At 27.1% G+C, this 14,188-nt stretch overlaps 2 protein-coding genes across 3 annotated transcripts; both read left to right on the top strand.

Annotated features, from left to right (window-relative positions):
• The first annotated feature begins 1,633 nt into the window (after window positions 1–1,633).
• LOC113791826 (uncharacterized) lies at window positions 1,634–10,132 on the top strand. 2 transcript variants are annotated; one of them, XM_075821332.1, is made up of 5 exons: window positions 1,636–2,406; window positions 3,920–4,186; window positions 7,364–7,603; window positions 7,802–8,167; window positions 8,303–10,132. In XM_075821332.1, the coding sequence occupies exons 1-5, from the start codon at window positions 1,764–1,766 to the stop codon at window positions 9,310–9,312; spliced, it is 2,526 nt and encodes an 841-aa protein (XP_075677447.1). In that variant the 5' UTR covers window positions 1,636–1,763; the 3' UTR covers window positions 9,313–10,132. The 2 variants fall into 2 exon arrangements, with proteins under 2 accessions (XP_075677448.1, XP_075677447.1); XM_075821333.1 differs by lacking the exon at window positions 3,920–4,186 and having other exon boundaries at window positions 1,634–2,406.
• Window positions 10,133–11,520: 1,388 nt separating this feature from the next.
• Window positions 11,521–14,112, top strand: LOC142645327 (DNA ligase 1-like). Its single transcript, XM_075821334.1, has 4 exons — window positions 11,521–11,584; window positions 11,634–11,776; window positions 11,849–12,218; window positions 12,280–14,112. The coding sequence occupies exons 1-4, from the start codon at window positions 11,536–11,538 to the stop codon at window positions 14,025–14,027; spliced, it is 2,310 nt and encodes a 769-aa protein (XP_075677449.1). The 5' UTR covers window positions 11,521–11,535; the 3' UTR covers window positions 14,028–14,112.
• The last annotated feature ends 76 nt before the right edge of the window (window positions 14,113–14,188 follow it).

The raw sequence follows: 14,188 nt of genomic DNA on the forward strand, positions 1-14,188 counted from the left end.
TTTGATTTTTTTTTGTGTTATGGAACTTATTGAATTGAGCACAAGATAAAAGGAAATTCACTGTAGATTAATGTGACTATGAGTCAGCAATGACTGTCGATTTTGGTAGTGAAGTTGGTGAGATGAATAGATTTGGTTATTTGTATTTGTAAAAAATGTTTATGAATGAATGTCATTTGAATGTCAAATGTGTCACCAAAATTTTATGTTAATATAAAATAACTTTTTTATGAGTTGGTGATGATGGGTTTTGAGTTTGTTGGCCACGTGGTTTTATCCAACGTGGAAATTGTTTTCATGCATAAGTTGGTATCGAATAATTATTATTTTTTTTTTTTTAAATGGATAGGTATTGGGAAATATTGGATTTTTTTTCTGACACATTCTTCCCCCACTTGGATAGCTGTTTTCTAAGAAAAAAAAGAAAAGAGAAAAAAAATAGAAAGAAAAAGAAAAGGGAGAGAAGAAAAAAAACTCATTTGGGAAAGTGTAGTTTATTTTATTAAAAAAAGAATCATGATATCTTAGCTGATGGATTGGAAATCCTGATGAAAAATTCATCTGAAATGATGAAATGGACCAAGGGTAATTGTGAGGTTTCGGTGAAATAATCCTACTGGCTTGTAAAAACATACAAAAATACGACTTGTCAAGTGAGAGTCAAAAACCAGACTGATTCATTTTTATTCATTTCTTTTAAAGTATTTTAAATAAATTCTTTTCATAAATAACGTGATGTTTTTTTCATCCATTTACATATATATAAAGTAATGTCCGAGAAAAAAAAATGAAATGTTTTTATCACTATCAAAACAGACAAACACACATCAATGAATCATAGCAACAATAGTGATGATGATTCTTAAACAATAAAAATAATAATAATGATTATTGATCGAGAATCATCATCATCAATTTTTCATTGGACAAGTATTGCTTTTTGGATGAATTGAATTCGAATACCAATATTTCTATGTTTCTCTTTCGGGAAGAAAAAAACATTTTACGTTTTTCTTTTGTTAAATCAATTATTCTGATTGTGTCATCAGTACAGAATGAAACAAAAAACGATTTCTAATGTTTTTTTTTGTTTTGTTTTATTATTGCAACTAATTCTATCTATTTATAAAGTAGTTTCGAATCGATTCTTATTTTTTGATTGTTATTTGATGTAATATTGATAAAGATTCGAATTGAAATTCCTTATTTTGTCTTTCGATTGAAATCAATATCAATTGTTCATTTTTATGTTATTATCACTTAAGAATTTTATAGAAAAAAAAATCATAAAAAATTTATCCAATAAAATGATTACTTTTTTTCATCAATTTTCAAGGTTAGATCATAGATTTTCTACTTTTTTCCTATATAGTAAAGATGCATGGTTACGGTTATTTCTTTTCACTATCATCATCCTCAAACTTATTTCCGATTTTTTTTGTTTTGATTATTTTTAGCAACAGAATTATGTTTTTCTTGTGCAAAATTTTCTGATTAATAATTGGAGTAAAAAAAATTATGATAATCTTTTCTTTTTTGCTCCTCTTCAATCATTAGAAAAACATGTTTTCATGTTTGATTTTGCTTTTTTCTCTTCACAACCTTAATGTAGGCAGCCAAAAAAAAAAAAAAAAAATTGGATTATCATAATGGCTATTTACGTGATTGATTATGATAATAGATGAAACAAATGAAAATTGATGGATGAAAAACTATTACATCCGATAAAATCATTCTTATTCTAATATAATAAATATGTTATAATGAAATTAAACCAAAATATAAATACAACGGCCATTACGGCAACTGAAACAACTAAAACCGAAACAAATAACATTATTTCATTTATGACACCTGAAGGATTTTATTCAGCAATAATATTTAAAACAATGAAACATTCAACACCGATTGCAACAATCTATTTACAAAAACAAACTCATCAATTTACATTGCCATGGATAACAATGGCTAACAATATGACAACAAATTCTTATTTAACATCTTTATCCGATTATAGTCATACAACAGTTAATAATCCAATCAATATTGTTGATAATGTTTTGGATATTAGAAAACAACAACAATCTTATCATCATCATCATCATCATTATTATCATTATCAACAATCATTATCACCATCAACTATGGCCTTTTATACTGCTGCCGTTTCATTATCGTCACCACCCTCGTCATCATCACCATCATCATCATCATCATCGCCATCCACTTCATCATCATCATCATCTTCATCAACATTATCTTCAACATCGGCATCATCATCATCATCAACATCATCATTGTCTTCGGCAACAATCAATTATTCAAGTACATCACCTTATTCATTATCTTATTCTCCATATTTTACATCATCACCAATTGTCAGTAATGCATATAACTATGATGATGGTTTGTATTATTTTTTTCATTTCTATTGTCATTTTATCTATTACTATTTCTATTCCCATTTCCTTTTCTTATCTATTGTTTTTTTGGTTGTCTGGTTTGTTTATGTTGATGGTCTGTGTATGTGTTGAAATTTAACAACGGAAATTCATGTCAAAAGCCAAGAATAAAACCTGAAAAACTTTTTTTGTGTCTGATTTTGTTTGTTTTCTCTATCTTCGGTTTGTATGTCGTTATTTTAATCAATCCAATACGCACACACTTCAAATTTAGGTAAAGAAAAAACAACAACAAAAACTCAATTTACACGATCAACATTAGTTAATATTCGATTCTTTTTTTGCCATTATAATTTTTTTTTTTTTTTTTTGTAAGGATCATATTTCCACCATTTTTGTTCAATTTCAAATTTGATATTAAGGCTAATAATTATGATGTGTATTCTTATTTCATATAAATGAAATGAAAAGCGAACGAAAAAAAATCATTAGATAAACACACACACACACACAGACGAAAAAATAATGATGACAAATTGATCATTAATTTAAATCTTAGCTATATTGATAACAGATAAATGGATACTGTTTGTAAATGGATATTTTTTTTTCAATTTGAACAAATTGATATAATTTTACAGATGGGGATGAAATTATTTAACGACAACCAAGAAAAACGAAATGAAAATGAAAATGATGATAATGTTTATCATCAATCATCGATGACGATTGCACAATAGGCTCTAACACATTGAATTTTCATTAAAATAATCATAATAATAAATTTAAATTCAAAAAATTTACGATAATAAGAATGGACATTAATTTTTTTTCAACATTATTCAATAATTGAATTATATTCATACAATTCTCTAATCAAACACACACACTCACATTCTCATTTTTTTGCTTAATATTTGCGGAAGTTTCTTTTTCTTTTTTTGCACATCATCGTCATATATTAAATAATATGGATATGGGGAAAATGAAAAGTTCATTCAAATTAAAATTGATTTTCTTTTTCATGAAATATCAAGGGGGAACAAAAGAAAATTTTGTAAGTGTAGAGAAAAGAATTTTTCTCCCCCAATTTCATTGACGACCGAAAAAACAGATCGAAATTCATGGAATTTTTTTTTTAATTAAATAATTTTCTTTCTTTCTCAATTCTTTCTCAATAAATGGATGATGTTGATGATGATAAGGCTGATTTGCGACGTATTGCAAATCACAGCAACAACAACAACAGAATCTAAATTGGAAATTGAAAATAATCTTGACAGAATTCTCACGTTTCATACGATTTCTATCTCTTGTTTTTCGTTTGTCAATTTTTTTCTTGTGAAAAATACCGAAATACCATCATCATTTTCAACATTTTCAACATCAAACATCATTTTGATAATCTAATTTTTTTTCATTCATTCAATTTGTAATTCAATTTTTATTTGATAATTTTTTTTCTAATATTTTTTTCTTAATTTTCGCCTACTCATTATCATTATTCTTTGATTTAGAAAGTGAAAAAGAATTATTTCAACAATATCTACGAAATCAAGCATTGGAAACTCCTATACTGGTAACATTGATCATTGTTTATGCTGTATTGATATTTATTGGTGCATTTGGTAATGGTTTGGTTTGTTTGGCTGTTGCAAGAAATCCTCGTATGCGTACACCACAGAATTTATTCATTGTAAATTTAGCAATTTCCGATCTATTACTTTGCTTTTTTACCATACCATTTTCATTGTTTGAGATTGCAACAAAATTTTGGCCTTATGGTATGTATTTATTTGAAATTTTTGTTTTGTTTTTTGTTCTTGTTTTTCATATAATTCAATCAATGATATGACTATCATATAAAAGAGTATGGTTATTATTATAAATTAGATATGTTAAAAAAAATAAATATATAAATAACCGGATGATTATTGACATATGTCATGATCAATATTTTATCAATACAGGAAAAAAAAGTAATAATAATTTTCATAAATTTCAATAATATATAAAAAAAAGAATATTGATGAGAGTATCAATGTATGGCATGTGGGTTGATTTAGTGTGTTTAAATTCTTTCATTCATATATGAATATTGTACCCAAAAAAAAAGTACACTTGATCAAGACAGAATGATGGAATTCAACAAAAAATAACAACAACAGCAACAAATTTTCCATTTTCCTTTTCATACTTTAAAAAAAATTCTATTTCGAATATAAAATAAATAAAGAATTTTTTTTCGCTGTCATCTTCTTTTCTTCGAATCGATATGTTTTATTTTGGTTATTTTTATTTTTTGTTGTTGCTTTGTTTCGCTGGAACACCATCAAACAAAATAAAACAGAAAAAAATCCTTTAATATTCAATCAAAAATAAAACGGAATTGTGTCCAGATGTTTGTTAATAAGCGAACATTTTACTAAGATAAAAAGATTTTTTTTTGTTAGATTCTCAGATTCTCAATTTGAATTTTTTTTTCGTTGAATTTTATTTCATTTTTTTTCCACAAAATAAATCATCGGCTTTTATTTGTGTTGTTTGTTGTTAACATTTATCCGATTGATATTGATTTTGCCTTTACTTTTTGATCTTTATTTTATTTTTTCTTTTTGCATGCTTGTTTGTTCATGTGAATGTACCCGAATGTAGAGATCATGTTTGTCATATACACACAAACATATATACTCCTAAAAAGGAATTGAACAATTGTGATGGACAAATGTTCTTGTTTTTCTCTGATGGATTCCATACCAATAATAATAATAATTGTGCACTTGAAATGTATATTATTGAATGAATGAAAATAAATGAAACTCTATATAATAAGTTTTTGTTTTGTTTTTCATACATAATAATAATAATAATAATAATATCACGAAAGATTGTGCAAGAAACAAATATCAAGGATTAGGATATTTCATCAAATATTATCAGGGAGAGAAGGAGGGGAAAAAACAATTTTTTGTTTTGTCAAGTGCAAACAAGAATTACACATATAAAATGTTTATAATAATAATCTTATTACGAATATTCCCGATTAGATATTCTGTTCTTTTTTTATAACCGTTTTTTATCGTTTTTTTATTTCTATTTGCATCACTTACCACAAACATCTTTTTGAAATATTCGTACACACACACACACACAAACTTTGTATTGAATCAAAATCATTATTTTTTTTCTCTTTTTTTTCTTTACTAATTCCTAAAAAATGTTTGCCAAAATCAAAACAAACAAACGTAAATCAGATATATTTTTAAATTTTTTCATTATTTTTTCAAGTGTAATTTTTCACATGGTTATAGATAATGTTTAAATTTAGATACAAATGTTGTAATTTTTATATAGATTTTTGCATGGACATTTCTTTCTTTTTGAATTTATTAGGTTGTTCGGAAAGTACTGTCGGCACCATTTTTGATCGTCTCTAAAAAATTTTTGGTTGAAGATTTTGAAATTTTTAAAAAGCCAATTAATTTCTTGGTTATCTGGCTATAATTTGATCAAAAATTTCATCAATTTCCCAGCCCAAAATTTTGCTAGGGCCGTTGGAAGTGACCCGTCTATTGCATAGCCGTCTGAATGTCGTGTCGTTTTGTGTGCATAGCCTTTCAATGCGTTTGTCGATCATCGAGAATTGTGGATTTTTTCTCAACCCAAAGTTTTTGTTGGCTTTTTTGATCTCAAAAATTCTTGAATTGATCATCATTCAAGATTTGAAAAAATTGGAAAAAATCATAATGGTATAGGGAAAACAGCACATCAAACATTCTTATTCCGACCGGAAATCAGACCGCTTTTGAGGATGATCGCGTTGCAGCAAAAATTTGAAAATCACTTCTGGTTAGTCCCAAGACATGAGAGATCATCAGTTAGGGGCCAAAAGTTGTTGGACAATTTTTTGATGTCACAGTGGACTGAAAACAAAAACGTCAAAATTTTGAATTTGACAAGGGTCACTTCCAGCGGCCCTAGCAAAATTTTGGGCTGGGAAATTGATGAAATTTTTGGATCAAATTATAGCCAGATAACCAAGAAATTAATTTGCTTTTAAAAAATTTCAAAATCTCCTACCAAAAATTTTTTAGAGACGATCAAAAATGGTGCTCGAAAACGCCGACAGTACTTTCCGAACAACCTAATAGTTAGTTTTTTTTATTATGAATATTCACTGCAAAAAACATGAATGATAAATTTGCATTCCGATTCTTTCTTTTTTTTATATGTTCGCGATATTTCAAATATGTCCTTTTCCGTTCTTTCCAGTCATGTACTCGAAAAATTTCCATCCATAATTTAAAATTTCACAATTTATTTAGATTTTTCCCAATTTGCACTGTATAATGAATGTGATTTGGTATTTGAAATCGATAGACTGCTGATGAAATACAAAATTTTCATGTATTCATTTTAGTTCAATTTGTAAGTTGAAAAAAACTTTTATTGAAAAAAATGAATGAATGTTTGTAATCGAAAATAACATTTTTTTTCGGAATATGAACCATAAAATTAGTTGAGCAAAGGCGGAAAAAATACCATTCATTTTATCAATGTTAAATCTTTACTTTTTCAACATTATCATCATCATAAATCAAATTGATGACAAATGATAAATATACTTGAATATTTTATTGGAAAAAATTGTTCATTGATTCAAATTTACTCGATACAATATGTCTTTTGGGGAATTAAATTTTTGCACTTGCATTCGATCATCAACTTTCTTTTGTTCATTTAGTTTAGTTTTTTTTCCTTTTCAACAAATCGATCCTGTTTTCCAATGAAATTTTTCCGGTTATATTCTGTTTCGATTTCAAATAATGATGAAATTTATTTTATTTTGAAAACAACTTTTTTTAAGAAAAAAATGTTTTAGAAGAATTTTGCAACGATGTTTTACATGGAATTACTAATTAATTAAATTTTCTTGCTAATTTTTTTTTTTTTGAAACAAGGTGTTACAATGTGTAAATTGGTACAGGCATTAGAAGGAACATCAATTTTTGTATCAACATTATCAATTATTGCAATAGCATTGGATCGTTATAATGTAATATTACGTTCAGTAAGTCCAGATCAACATCGTCGTACAACAGTGGTGCCAATTTTTTTGAAATTAATTCTAATCTGGATTATTGGAATCATATTATCAATGCCATTATTTTTAGTTCGTACAGTTGAATCACATTATATTGGTATGTGTTTTTAAAGAAAATGAATTGAATCTGATGTTGTTTTTTTTTGTTCTTTAATGTTTTTGTCATATTAATAATAACATTATATACTTTTTTCTCCTTCTTTTCTCTTTTACCTTTTTTTCCATACAATGTCATTATTTTTGTTCTTTGGTTGACATTAAATTTTGATTTCACATACACACACACAATTCAAAGGAATGGGACCGATAAATACTATAAATTTTTGTATTGAAAAATGGCCAATTGAAAATGGTCGAGCTTATTATTCCGTATTATCAATGTTGATTCAATATGTTGGACCAATAATCATTGTATCGGTTGTTTATGCACGTCTTTGTATAAAATTAAGATCTCGTACATTACGTCGTACATCGACTACACAGCTTCCAAAATTACGTACACGATTACAACGTCGTACACGTAAAACAAATCTATTATTAATATCAATTGCATTGATTTTTTTCATTTCATGGTTACCATTAAATGTATTGAATATTGTGGCCGATTTTTTCTTTCCCGTTAGTGCATTTCGTATAACATTTGCTATTTGTCACATGTTTGGTAATTATATTTAGTTTATTTTTTTTTCAAAACAAAACCGGAAAACTATTCTAATTTATCACTATTAATGACCTTTTTGGTATTTTCTTTCTTTCTTTTCTCCATTCATCTTTAAATAATTGAAAAAAATCAAAGGCATGTCATCTGCATGTTCAAATCCATTCTTATATGGATGGTTAAATCAAACATTTCGTAATGAATTTAAAGAAATATTCAATTCATTTCAACGTTTATTTTGTCATCATTGTTATAAAAATCCAACAATGCAACGACATCAATTAACATCTGTTATTCGTGAATCTGATCATTCAATGTCATTCTCACCAAATCATCGTATAATTCATTATCAACCAAGTAATGGCCGTTGTACAATAACTGATTTTAGTCATATTAATAATACTCGTACAAATCCAATCAATAACAACAATAATAATACTAATAATATAAACAATACTAATATTGTAAATAATAATATGATAATTACTAAAGAAGATAATGATCGAAAAAATCCTTTTCTAACAAATGACAATAACAATAATATTTACCATCGATTAAATTTCAATCCATCAATAGCAACAACAACAACAACAACGACGACGAATTTGAATGAAACAACAGATACAACACAAATCTATCAAACAAATAAACATGAAGATGAATCGAATGGTTTTCAAAAACAAAAACAACAATCAATACAGAAAAAACAATCAGATGGTCAAATAAGAATTAATTATCCAATAAAATTGGATAATGAAAATCAATACCAGAATACAAATACGAATAATAACAATCAAATTAATTTTAATCGAAATGCACATTGCAAATTTAAACGATTATCATTAGTTGATTCAAGAAAATGTCGAAGAAAAAGAAATTCAATCGATCAAACATCACCATCACCATCATCATTAACATTACAATTACAACAAAAACATCAACAACAAATCAATCAACAAAATTCAACCTTTAAAAATCGTGATAAAAATCGTATCGAAAATTATCATAATGAATTAAAATATTATGATAGAAAAAAGAATATCAATAAGAATAATAATGATGATAATGATACTGGTGGTGGTGGTGGTAATAATGGGGGTGATAGTAGACATTCTCACCAGAATCAACAACAACAACATAAAAAATAAATATTTCAACAACAAAACAAAGAACAAAAACAAAAATGTTAAATTCTAGCTAAAGAATTAATAATATTTTTGCTTGAATAATTTGCTTGGTTCGCAGAAAAAAACAGCAACAAACAAACAAAAAAATATGTGGTTGTTATTTTCAGCATCCAAATCGATAATATAACCACACATGCAAATAATAACAACAACAATAAAATAATAATAAAAAACCAACCGGAAAAATATAATAAAAAAAACGAATGTGGACCATCATATTCTTCTTTTTTTTTACTTTCTATCTCGTTTCATGAAAAAAAACAAACAAAACAAAAACAAACAAACAAACAAAAAACAAATTCAAATTAACAATTTAAGTATAAATGATTAGGTGATAATCATATATTGTATATATCATCATTATTTTATGTTATATAATAATTCTATGGTCAAACGAATAGACAAAATAAATGTGAAATTGTTTTGTTTTTGTTGTTTTTTTTTGGGTTATTTCATTTCACAAAAAAAAAATTCGGACCACATTTTTTTTTGTTTTGTTGAATTTTTATTATCATTCTATATTTGTTATCATTATTGTTTTACATTTATTATGATTATTATTATTGTTAGTTGGATCATTCGTTTTGTTCGTGTTTGTAATCTTGTTGTTGTTGTTGTTGCCGAGAATAGAATTGTTTTTACTTTCGGTGCAAAAATACATCAGACTTACTTAAACACACAAACACACGGATATTATTACCATCATTTTGTTGTGCGTGTAAATCTTTCCAACGAAAAAAAAATTAATTCAACTCATATTAAAAATTATTATCCGGATTCATTATCACACACATTGTATATATCATTCAACATTGTAATAAAATAAAATTGATATTTTTTGTTGTTGTTGTTGTTGTTGATGATCATTATCATTACCATAATGATAATATCATTCAATCAGATTATGAACAAACAAAACACCATTATTATTATGTAATTTTTTTTTATTTGTTTCTCTCATAGACCTTTATCGTGATCATCATCATTATGCGAATTTCATTTCATTCATTCAATTGTATCAATTAATGGTAAAAAAATCTAATGATTTTTTTTTGTTTAAAATGAGTTTTCAACAATGAAACAAACAAAAAAAACGATTCCAATTAACAAATAATTAATTTCAAATAACCATATTTCTTCATCATTTTTCATTTTTGTTTGACAAAAATAATGAAATTTTCTCCAAAGAATTATTCAACATTATGTGATACATACATACATCATCATCATCACATTTTTGATTAAAACAATGACATTATTTTTGTTTTCTCATTCTGTTTTTTTTTTTGGATGCCAAACCTGATTTGAATAATAAACAACCGAATTACGCCATCCATATATTGACTTTCAATTGAAATTAAAAGTCAAACAAAACAAAATGTATTCAAGACAAAAGAATTTAACCAATAATATCAATGAGAATTTTGTAAAAAAATGAAATTTAATTTCAAATAAATTAAAGTAAAAATCAATGGTTTTAATTTTCAAACAAATTCAAAAAGGAAAACTAAAATCCAAAAACATTTGTTTCAGGAATGATTTCACATGACTGTTGTTTTTATCCAACATTTGTTAGGTTGACATTATCAAATTATTCATGAATCCTGATAACATTTTATCGTTTCGAATGTTTATTATTATTATTTCATGTTCTTCATTTCATCAAATGATCGATTTGAAAATATTCAATTCGAATCATTATTGTTCAATGATTTAGAAAATCAATTACCATTTTTTTCTACCATTACGACAATAAACATTTAAAAAAATCATTGCATCATAAGTCGATACAATTGTTGACTAAAACAGAAATTCTCAACATGTTCGTATCGAAAATTTTTCTTTTTCTTTTTCACCTGCTGTGACTGACACATGAAAAAAAATCGAAATTGAAACTCCGATTCGTGATTTCGAATTCATTTCGATGATAATGGTAAACATGGCCACATGTCTTTTGACATTATCTATAAGCGAGTAAAAGAAACAAAAACAAAATGTCTGCCGTTGCATATATTATTGACAAGTGATGCTTGTAAAAAAAAATAAAATTATTCAACAACAAAAAAATGAATGGCAGTGAAGATAACATTGCTAAAAATATAAAATTCATTCAATTCATAATAAATTTAAATATACAAACAAGCAATATTATTCCTGAACTTTATAACATACGCTTTAATTTCAATGGTCATTTATAATTTATCATCATTTTTATTAATCGGAAATCATTTAAGTACAAATTTATAAGTTTGATTGAATTTATGTTGTATTTTTTTCCGTAGAAATATTTTCGAAATCATTGTGTATGTGCAAGCCGAAGAAATTTTCCCAGAAAATGTTTTTCCATTCCGATTCATTGTGGGATATGAGTAAATTAATTTTTCGCGCTATTTATAATCAAACACAAATATCATTTACATTATTGGTATATAATTTTTTTTAATTCCAAGTATTTTATAGTTGATATTTGTTTTGTTTATTATTCTTTTATTATCAGCCCTTCATTCGTATTCATTGGAAATTATTTTGTACCGCTGTTGAATGTTGTCAACAAAGGCGTGTCGAAAAATCAAATAGAAAAATGTTTCTTTTTAAACCATCGAATGAAGGTAAAAATAATTATGATCCAGCCAAATCTAAATATGATATGGTCAATGACGCCTGTTGGAAAGCAAACGAAAATGTACCTTTTATTGCTTTAGCTAAAACATTCGCAGCAATTGAAGATGTTAGCGGTCGTTTGAAAAGTATTGAAATAATGAGTAATTATGTATCATCAGTTATGGCTTTATCAAACAACGATTTAGTTAAATCAATATATCTTTGTCTGAACAAAGTTGCACCGGACTATGAAGGCATTGAACTTGGTAAGAAAAATATTATAATTACTCAAAAAAAAATCATTTTTTCCACTCCTATTTACATAAGGTATTGGAACATCAATATTAATGAAAGCATTATCAGAAGCTACTGGCCGTAATATGGCTCAACTAAAGAAACAACTAAATGACATTGGAGACATTGGCTCTTGTGCTGAAATTTCCAAAACCAATCAACGATTGTTGATTCAACCGAAACCACTTACAGTTCAACATGTATTCGATACATTCAAATCGATTGCTATAATGACCGGTCGTAATGTCATGTCAAACAAAGTGGAAAAAATTAAAAGTTTAATCACTTGTTCACAACCTATTGAATCACGCTATATTATGCGTGCATTATCCGGAAAAATGCGTATTGGACTTGGTGAAAAATCATTAATAACAGCAATAGCACAGGCATATATGATTTATAAAAATCCCGATTACAGAACACAACTTGATACGGAACGATTCAAAGAAAAACTCAACAAAAATGTTTCACTTTTACAAACAGCATTCAATGAATGTCCTAATTATGATAAATTAATTCCAGCCTTGTTAGAAAATGGTTTCGATGACCTTTCCAAATCATGTTACCTGATACCCGGTATACCACTTAAACCTATGTTAGCACATCCGACCAAAGGAGTCCACGAAGTATTGAAACGATTAGAAGGATTAGAATTCACATGTGAATATAAATACGATGGTGAACGGGCACAAATTCATTTGGATGATCAGGGTAACATCTACATCTATAGCCGTAATCAAGAAAACAATACTGGAAAATATCCTGATATTGTTAAATTAATGCCAGATGTTATAAAATCCGAAGTAAAAAGTTTCATCATTGATTGTGAAGCAGTGGCCTACGATGTTGTAAATGAACAAATTCTTCCATTTCAAGTGTTGAGCACAAGAAAACGTAAAAACGTGGAAGAATCTGATATTAAAGTTCATATTTGTCTTTTTGCATTTGATCTTATTTATCTAAATGGCGAATCTTTAGTTAAAAGATCACTATATGAACGACGACAATTTCTTCAGGAAAATTTCGAATTTATAAAGGGCAGATTTATGCAGGCGGCGAGTAAAGATTTAGATGAAATTGATGCTATTCAAGAATTTTTGGATGAATCCATCAAGAATAAATGCGAAGGATTGATGGTGAAAACACTGCATAAAGATGCAAGCTATGAAATTGCCAAGCGTTCATTTAAATGGCTTAAACTTAAGAAAGATTATTTAGAAGGCATTGGTGATACGTTGGATTTAATACCGATCGGAGCATATTATGGACGCGGAAAAAGAACCGGCGTTTATGGTGGTTTTCTTCTTGCCTGTTATGATGATAAGAATGATGAGTTTCAAAGTATTTGTAAAATCGGTACCGGATTTTCCGATGACGATTTGACCACCTTATCTACATCGTTAAAAGATTTAAGCATATCAAAGCCAAAATCTTATTATAATGTTGATGAAACATTGAAAGCTGATGTTTGGTTTGAAGCAAATCAAGTATGGGAGATTAAATGTGCCGATTTATCTATTTCGCCTGTTTATAAAGCTGCTATCGGTATTGTTGATTCTCATAAAGGAATATCATTACGTTTTCCCCGATTTATCAAAGTCCGTGATGATAAAAAGCCTGAAAATGGTACTACAGCTACTCAAGTAGCCGAAATGTATTTGAATCAGGAAAATCAAATGAATTCGGCTGCTAATGAAAATAATAATGATGACGATGATGATGATGGTGATGGAAGACAAAATGAAAGTAATTCAAAATCCGAATCTGATAATTTCTATTAGAAAATTATTCGAACGTTTTGTAAAATTCTGTTACATTCTATATGAATAAACTTCTCTCTGTTGCACACTGTTCACGTGCTCTAAATTTTTTGTTCCATTCGATTCGTGATTTTCTATTAAATTATTTTTATTTTTTATTTTAATTAATTTCAATTTATTTC

The sequence above is a fragment of the Dermatophagoides pteronyssinus genome, unplaced genomic scaffold, assembly GCF_027571235.1.
Source record: "Dermatophagoides pteronyssinus isolate colony J.1.1.1.1 unplaced genomic scaffold, Derpt_VIB-CSIC_2022.12 sq0009, whole genome shotgun sequence".
In the NCBI taxonomy this organism is placed as follows: Eukaryota; Metazoa; Arthropoda; class Arachnida; order Sarcoptiformes; family Pyroglyphidae; genus Dermatophagoides; species Dermatophagoides pteronyssinus.

What these genes read in the sequence shown, in the direction of transcription:
- LOC113791826 (XM_075821332.1), top strand. Translation starts at nt 1,764, where the DNA reads ATGAAATTAAACCAAAATATAAATACAACGGCCATTACGGCAACTGAA. An exon ending in TGCATATAACTATGATGATG is followed by an intron (nt 2,407 to 3,919) that starts GTTTGTATTATT and finishes TCTTTGATTTAG; the next exon opens with AAAGTGAAAAAGAATTATTT. An exon ending in AACAAAATTTTGGCCTTATG is followed by an intron (nt 4,187 to 7,363) that starts GTATGTATTTAT and finishes TTTTGAAACAAG; the next exon opens with GTGTTACAATGTGTAAATTG.
- LOC142645327 (XM_075821334.1), top strand. Translation starts at nt 11,536, where the DNA reads ATGGTCATTTATAATTTATCATCATTTTTATTAATCGGAAATCATTTA. An exon ending in ATTAATCGGAAATCATTTAA is followed by an intron (nt 11,585 to 11,633) that starts GTACAAATTTAT and finishes TTTTTTCCGTAG; the next exon opens with AAATATTTTCGAAATCATTG. An exon ending in CTATGAAGGCATTGAACTTG is followed by an intron (nt 12,219 to 12,279) that starts GTAAGAAAAATA and finishes TATTTACATAAG; the next exon opens with GTATTGGAACATCAATATTA.